General features: G+C 36.1%; 1 protein-coding gene across 1 annotated transcript; it reads left to right on the top strand.

Moving 5' to 3' along the window:
* The first annotated feature begins 449 nt into the window (after positions 1 to 449).
* Positions 450 to 7,114, top strand: LOC128790874 (cytochrome P450 7A1). The gene is made up of 6 exons (XM_053948036.1): positions 450 to 529; positions 1,799 to 2,039; positions 2,390 to 3,003; positions 4,324 to 4,454; positions 5,383 to 5,558; positions 6,188 to 7,114. The coding sequence occupies exons 1-6, from the start codon at positions 450 to 452 to the stop codon at positions 6,485 to 6,487; spliced, it is 1,542 nt and encodes a 513-aa protein (XP_053804011.1). The 3' UTR covers positions 6,488 to 7,114.
* Positions 7,115 to 8,492: the final 1,378 nt, after the last annotated feature.

Raw genomic sequence — 8,492 nt, 5'->3', positions numbered from 1 at the left:
AGCACGGGCTGCAGCCACCAGTTAGCGCAGTCTGAATCGCCTGGACACCGGTCAGTAAGCATTTCATATATTGCTAAACTTGAACTATAAACTGCAATTGGTAAATCTGCAGGATAAATCAAAATACACCTGGCTAACCTTCATATTATCAACTCTTACAGGTGTTTGGTTACTTTGGAACTGCTACTGCTACGTGACATTAGCTCAAGGCCAGATCTGCAACTGTCTGCATCAATCCAGCGAAGCTTTCTGCAGAAAGGTGACAGAGCAGAGAGGGAACAAGAAATGGTTAATCAATAGCTTGCTAGGTTGACTCAGTGCCATTAGATACAGTAGTATACCCACTGTATATAAATTGTGACTTGTCTTCTGTTTCATTCTCAGTCACTTCTCCTGTCATCCTGGTAGTTACCCATTTTCCACTTGGAAGCTTTTGGGCATTACCAGAAATGTTCCTAGCATCCTGGATCTGGGAAATGGCAGTAATACTTTGTTGTGTGTCTTGGTTTCTTCTAGGGAGGAGGAGAAGGTAAGGACTCTTTCTGTAAAAGCATCTCAGTGTGCCTGGCCTTTATTTGTGTCAAATATCCTGCGTACATCACTAAGAGAACTGTAGTCAGACATATGCAGGACAGCACAGACAATGCTGTAGTTTGGTCTTTTGAGAGATTTATGTTCCAATTGAATTTTTGTGTATGAACTTTGCAATAATAGTGTAGTGATGCCTAGAGGTAGATACAAATCTATGCATAGGAGAGGTAATTAAAATATGAATATGTATGTCCTGATTTCCTAAAGTTCTGGGCTGTAATGTCACCTGTATTGTAATCACAGCGAATACCAACTTATATGTAATTATTGTTTAATACCTACTTACAAATATTTTTATATTATATCTAGTAACACAATTTAATTCCTGTAATACGTATGTACGAGGTATATTCCTTAAAAACTTTTACCCTATGACACATTCATACAGGGAGCAAGTAATTTCCTTAATTCTTCTTATTTTCTAATTTCAGCAGTCATTTTCTAGTTTTATTTTTAAAAGTTTAATTTTAAAAAAGGTGAAAATAATTAACTTCATTTACTGTAAAAGCTGAAATATTATATGAAAGTTATTTCAGAAGTCATAATGCCCTTATACTGTTTGAGTAGAAAGCTGTTTCTACTCAAAGAAGAAAAAAATTTAAACATATGCTTCACTTTAACTATCTGCTTAATTTACAGCATATGCTTGATGACACATTGTCTGAAACACTAGCTCTTATGCTTACTGAGGATCAGAGCAAAATTCCCATATTTTTAGAAAGATCTGCTCCGTTAATGGGATATGCCAATAATAACAACCTTTCCATACTAAAAAGTTTCTTTGCTTGGTAATCAAATGAAATTGTGGATAAAATTGCCCAAAAATTATCTTAGACAATATCAGTGTGATGGATTATTTATTAATGTGACAATTTCATAGCTGTGTGTTAGCTAATGGCAATAATTTTGCATTTGAACAGGTGAAAAATATATGTCTGATCCAGGGAAAAGAAAGATGACATAATCAAACTGTTTTATTATGTGCTTTATTATGTCTATTAATAGTTAAAGTTGTTCTTTCTTACGTAGCTTAGCTCTTAAAGGGGAGATAATTATTTGTAAATAAACTACTCATTTGGGATTTTTTTCTTAATTTCTTTTTTCACACTACACAAAGCCTAATATCAGTATTTTACATACCAGATAGTCCTGGAGAAGAGATCTTTATACATTATTTTAAACTGAGTTTTTGTTTTGTGTTTTGTAGGCGGCAAGGTGAGCCACCACTTGAAAATGGGTTCCTTCCATACCTGGGCTGTGCGTTGAAGTTTGGTGCCAACCCCCTTGAATTCCTTAAAGAAAAGCAGAAGAAGCATGGCCACATCTTCACTTGCCATGTAGCAGGGAAATACATTCATTTCCTCACTGACCCTTTTTCATACCATGCATTGATGCGCCAAGGAAAACACTTGGACTGGAAAAAGTTCCACTTTGCTACCTCTGCCAAGGTATTCCTGGTTTTAATATCTAGCATACAAAGTATCTGCTGACATACCCAGTTAATCCCTGTAACCATAACTATGCATTTGAAATAGAATTTGTTTCACATTTCTGCACCTTTACTAGTTTAAAATATTGTGGTCTTTTTTTACCTCTTCCTAAATGGAAAAGAAATTTGCAGTGATTTAGATTGTTCTAAGACTATAAATTATTCTAAGATGGTACATTATTTTATTATATTATTATCCTTCCCTCTAGTAAGCTATGAAGTTATACTTTGGCTTTTGTTTCTGTTAGACTTTATCATACAGGTCATGACAGGCCTTACTTACCATGCATACAATTTATTTTGTGACAGGCTTTTGGGCATGGTAGCATTGACCCAGCAGAGGGAAACACCACTGAAAATTTTCATCAGACTTTCATTAGAACCCTTCAAGGCAATGCCCTAGATGCTCTCATTGAAGCAATGATGGAAAACCTACAGTATGTCATGCTGCAGTCAAGAGCACCTAAGCTTCAGTCTAATACCTGGGTGACAGAAGGACTTTATACATTCTGTTGCCAAGTGATGTTCGAGTCTGGCTTTTTAACACTTTTTGGTAAAGAATTTAATTCAAATAATGACAAAAACCTATCATCAAAGCAGGAAACTGAGAGAGCTCATATCCTAAATGCTCTTGAAAACTTCAAGGAATTCGATAAGATTTTCCCAGCCCTCGTGGCAGGGCTGCCTATCCACCTCTTCAAGAGTGCCCACAGCGCACGCGAGAAGCTGGGAGAGGCACTCCTGCACAAGAACCTCCTGAAAAGGGACAACCTCTCCCAGCTTGTCACCCTCCGCATGTTCCTGAATGACACCCTGTCAACCTTTGATGACATGGAAAAAGCCAAGACCCACGTGGCAGTGCTCTGGGCCTCTCAAGCAAACACCATTCCTGCCACTTTTTGGACCTTGTTCTATCTTCTTAAGTAAGTCCCAATGGTTGTTGCGCCCAAACAAGCAAAATATTTATCTTTCAGAAACCAAGTCATTAGCACAGGTCAATTCCACTCCTTGATACCTGATCAGTGATTAAAAAAACTTACTATTTGCAACAGAAGTGCTATGTTGTTCAGGACTTCCACAGAAAAGCCCTTCACCCACCTGAGAACCAGTAGTGGTAGCACAGAGCAATTCTTTAGAAGCTTTTTTTTTTGTTAAGAAACAGCACTCCAGGGCAATGCTACACTTTGTCAAGAAAGATTTGGAGTAAATCTATATGATATGGCATTAAAAGTGCTAGTTGCAGTCAAAACATTAATTGTATTAAAGGCTACAAGTAAAACTAGACATTTTTAGACCATCTCACCAGAGCAGGCAAAATGAGGTTTAACTTCATTATTGTTTTCACAGATATTTAATAGAAAATAATTTATATGTTGATAGATCCCACTGAAGCTCTACTGTAGATTGCCCTTTCTGAGCTTGCTACTTGTGAGATAAGTGCACAGTTCAGATAATACTATCAAATGTCTATTTTAGAGTGGGCCTTTCTGGATTATCTGCTTCAGCATAACTAACTTTGAAGTATGTGTCTAAATTTCTAACACTTTTACTTATCGTATCTACTTGCCAATGCTATTTTTTGAAGTTATTTAGTACTTTTTGCTCCAAGAATGCATTTGCTTTAGATCTCCTGGACTTGGAGTCTTTTAACACCCTGATTGTGCCTTCATCAAGACACTATTGCACCCTCTTTTATTGTGTCTATATATTTCACCAAAGTTCATATATTCCATGTCTGAAAGAAAGGCTAGATGGGGAAGGGTACTATGTGGGCTCTTAGTATTAAGAAGATTCTTTTCTAGACAGAATATTGTCACATCAGCCAGAATAAAGGCTGTTATGGAACTGATCTACAATCCTGTTCCTAAACTTTCTACCTGCAGTGGGGCTATTTCCTAATCTACAACTGGCTGGGTTTTTTCTTATTTTTGGCATTGCTTTTTAGTGATGGTACTGTTTATTACCTGAATTACACACATCAGTTCTGCCCCACTTGTCATTGCAGACAAAATCAAATACTTGGGATTCCTTTCTTTTTCTTTTTTTTTTTTTCTTTGAAGTTGTCATACCTTTGCCAAGACATGAAAAAATGGAACTGCAGCATTATGTTGCAACATTTTTATTTTAGAAGGTGGTACTTGTTGGCCAACAAAATAAATTTTAGTCAGGAAGAAAGTTAATAGCAAAACCACTTCTTGAAGAATTTTTAAATTTATGTTATACCGTTGCTCTTTTGATCTCAGGAGTCCAGAAGCAATGAGAGCTGCTAGCAAAGAAGTGCAAAGTGTTTTGGAAACTGCTGAAGACAGTATCAGCTTAGATGGCAAACATATTTCCTTGAACCGGAAACAGCTGGATAATATGCCAATACTAGGTATGACTATTTTATACAGGATTATTTTATGCAGAAATCACACTACAATTTCCATGGTCTTCTATTTATTAACATATGAATGCTTGCTATAGAATTCCCATGGAATTAGCAAAGAAACAGTAGAACAGGAAACTGTATGTTCCTTAGCAACAGCCAACACAACCAGGCTTCCCAATGTCCCAGGTGGTACTGAGACTATCAAAATTCACATTAATGGCACTTTTTCATTGGCATGTCTCAATAATCCTACACAGCTATGTAACATAGACCCATGGATAATTCTGAACAATATTTTGTTTGATTATGTCTTTAAATCAAATAAAAAGGTGTTGCCAAAACTTAAATCCCTATTCTTATCATGTGAAGCAATGTTTTCTAATACCATTACTTCTATTTCCTCTCAATAATTTTCAGATTACAAGCACATTTTTCAGAAGTTACAGAGAATTTTGATAATGTTGCTTTTTAACTACTGTTGCTTAAAAAAAATTAGCTAATATTGAAACAAAAAAATTACCATATTACTTTTCTTCTGAGTATGGGCTTCTATACAGGACCTCTTAAAACTTCAGAAAATTCTGCTCACTGCACTGTTTCTTTTTCTTGTTATGTTTTCAGTTTTCACTGGTTTGGTCTTTATCTCAGAGTGAAAATATGTCTCACTTTTGAACATTGTGTTTCATCCACTATAAGCATTTTTCATGGGAAAAGCAGATTAGGCTCTCAGTGATACCTGCAGAAGGGATAGAAATGCTAAAAAGACATGAGAAATACTTTCTTAGGCATTTAGAAAGTTAATATTAAAATATTTATTCTAATAAATTCAGGGTTTGATAATGGCTCTGAAATAGCTCAATATCCATGACCTGCCCCCAGTATATGAATACACTTTTTTCCATGGCAATCATTCCTTGTCCTCTCCCAAAAGACAGCATCATCAAGGAGGCGATGAGGCTCTCCAGTGCATCCATGACTTTCCGAGTGGCCAAGGAAGATTTCACTTTGCACTTGGAGAATGACTTTTACAACATTCGCAAAGATGACATTGTAGCTCTTTATCCTCAGCTGCTGCATTTCGATCCAGAAATCTATGCTGATCCCTTGGTAAGTATTTTTTCCAAATTGCATTAAACTTGGTGCTCTGGCAGAAGTTAACAGGCCTTTAGATAAAGCACTTACTGGGGTGCCCCATGGCTGGTTTTCTGTCTGGTACCCCAGACAGTCTGTTCTTACACCTGAAGATGTGATAATAGGAAAAAAAAATAAAATAAAGGCAGTGCAAGCACTATCTGCAAAACATGTTTTAGTGTAACCAAAAGGTGTGCTACCAGCCCCAGACAGCCTTCTACTTACTGCCTTCCTCAGTGAGGGAAGATCACCATGATGAGGGTCTTTAAAAAAGGATAAGGATAAAAGTTTTCCAAAGCCACAGAATTAAAATTCTTCCAGTTCTCCTTCTGCTGCATGGACAAGAATGCAGGTTACAATCCTTATTTTTAGAGGTCAGGAAAGAAAACGAGAGTTATCAGCAATGAACATGGGATCCTGTCCCACATAACAGAACTTCTCAGAAGCTACTCTTTCTAAAACAGCACCATGGGGGCTGGTGGTACTGTACGATGCTTATTGCTGGAGACATCTCTTTCCCAGCCTGCATTTTGTGTCTTAGCAGCTTTATCTGTTTTTTGGAGGTATCCAAATATCAAGGAACTCTTTTGTGTGTTTAATTGCAGACATTCAAATACGATCGCTTCCTGAATGAGAAGGGAGAGGAGAAGACCGACTTCTACCGGAATGGTCGGAAGCTGAAGTATTATTACATGCCTTTTGGGACAGGCATAGCAAAGTGCCCAGGCAGGTTATTTGCTGTCCATGAAATTAAACAATTTTTGGCTCTGATTTTTTCATATTTTGAGCTAGAGCTTGTGGACAGTAATGTGAAGTGTCCCTCTCTAGATCAATCCCGTGCAGGACTGGGTATTTTGCAGCCATCCAATGACATTGATTTCAGGTACAGGCTGAAATGCTTATGAATATACGTTTTGTATTATGCAAATACACTATGTACTAGTAGTACATAAATACACTGTATATACTAACAGTACTAAATACACTCTATAACATATGCTTTATATACATTTTATGTATATATACAAATGAAATGCTTCAAGTCTCGGGGGAAAATCTATATGAAGATGCTAATTCACCATTTAGTGAAAAATGTGCACCAGTATGGTACCAGCGTGCAGTGGATTTAATGCTCTCTTTTGATGCAAATGTCTCCCTTTTTACCAACCGTTTTGAAATTGTGTGTATACAGCAGCCATTTTTTTTTCTGTCAGCAAATTCTTTCCCACGGGTAGAATTTCTTGAGCTAATTCATAATAATTCCAAAATTGTACTACAGTTAAAACATATTCTTTTCTATAATTGAAATGTTTTGGGGGGGGCTGGGCCTCCTCACAGGTGAAATAAAGTTTTTGTTATATAAAGGCAGATTCTCAATGGGGAGGGGAGAGTTTCCTGGGGAATTACATTTATGGTTTTATGAAAAACTAGAAGAAGACTTGAAAAAAACCTACAGAAATATTCACGTTCAAGTGAAATTGCAAAACTTGTATTATATTCTTTGTAAGATACTTATTTTTAGAAAGTGCTAACTGTGTTAAAATAAATTATATTGGCTGAACCAAATGCATCTCTAGACTGTTTGTTGTTTTAACATCTTAACATTATCAAAGGTTTATGCACTCATCCAAAGTCACCCAAACCAGTTTTAAATTAGCCAGCTCAAACACCAATATGGAGATAAATAAATATCTATCACATATTCACCAGTGGTTCTGGCTGCATTTAGCCTCATTGCCTAAACTCCATATTTCCATAAGCCTCTTTAGGTCTTCCTAGTCTAATTCCATTAAAGTTACCATGTAGTAGTATGCCCACACATTTTATTTTCAGTGGTAGCATGTCCAAAAGAACTTTTTTTTTCAGGGTTAATATAATTTGGACAGCATCCCTGTCCTTTTCTGCTGCAAGTGACAGATGTCTGTATGTCACAAAAGTCCATTTTTTAATGAAACTTCTTTGGTCTGAAAGAGAGAACTTCCTTATCATTTGCTGATGTGAAGAACAAATGGACTTAAAACATTGTTTTTATCCTGCTTTTTTCCAAGAACTTATGGTCTGACCTTTTGTCCTTAACTCAAAAGTAAGCCTCATGACAGAAGATGAGATACAGGACTATTTGATATTTTCAAATTTCACATTCTGGCAAGATACCCAGCCTAGCTTATAGAACTCTTCCTAAATAAGGAATTTTTGATCGAGTTCTAGAATTACTTTAAATTATCTATTCTTTTTTCTTCTCACTATCCACCATGCTAAATATTCAAAGGTTAATAAAAAGATTATGCAGCATGTGCATAACACTTTATTTTGTGTGCAACACACATTTATTACCTGTGTGTTGTCTTTGTAATTTTATTTAATCTTTTTACATTTTCAAAGGAGAACAGAGAACACTGATTTCTCACACCATGTATAATATTAAACAATTATGTATAATGCAAGGGGGGTTGAATTATTACTTTGGTTCTCTTGATAAGGGTGGTATCCAGTACAGCTTTTTTTCACACTTCTGTCAGTTATATTTTGTATGATTTATATAAATTATAACATATTCAAAGTCAGCTAATTTGGAGAGTGAAAGCAAGCCTGACATGTGTCCTGGCACATGTTTTTATCATTAGAGTATCTTCTCCTTCTTTCTTAAATAAATCCTGCTTGAAACAGCAGTTTTTGAGGACAACAAGGCTATGCAATATTTTAAGAAAAATACACTTCCTTGATGAAAAGAAATTCAATATGGAATTACAATAGAAAAAAAGATAAGACAACTGCTAAACTAATTCTAGGTTGCTTCAAAAATTAAGCCTCTTTTACATCCCACTGTCCCCTTCAAACTGACTGCTCCAGATTTTTCTGGCTGTGGTTTAATGGGCTCTTATGAGTTCCTTTGGTCAATGAGAAATTGAA

The sequence above is a fragment of the Vidua chalybeata genome, chromosome 1, assembly GCF_026979565.1.
Source record: "Vidua chalybeata isolate OUT-0048 chromosome 1, bVidCha1 merged haplotype, whole genome shotgun sequence".
NCBI lineage: Eukaryota > Metazoa > Chordata > Aves > Passeriformes > Viduidae > Vidua > Vidua chalybeata.
This window is presented reverse-complemented; position numbering and strand designations above follow the sequence as displayed.

Coding starts and splice junctions, on each gene's coding strand:
- LOC128790874 (XM_053948036.1), top strand. CDS start 450: ATGTTCCTAGCATCCTGGATCTGGGAAATGGCAGTAATACTTTGTTGT. Junction 2,040..2,389: donor ACTTTGCTACCTCTGCCAAG/GTATTCCTGGTT, acceptor ATTTTGTGACAG/GCTTTTGGGCATGGTAGCAT. Junction 3,004..4,323: donor ACCTTGTTCTATCTTCTTAA/GTAAGTCCCAAT, acceptor TTTTGATCTCAG/GAGTCCAGAAGCAATGAGAG.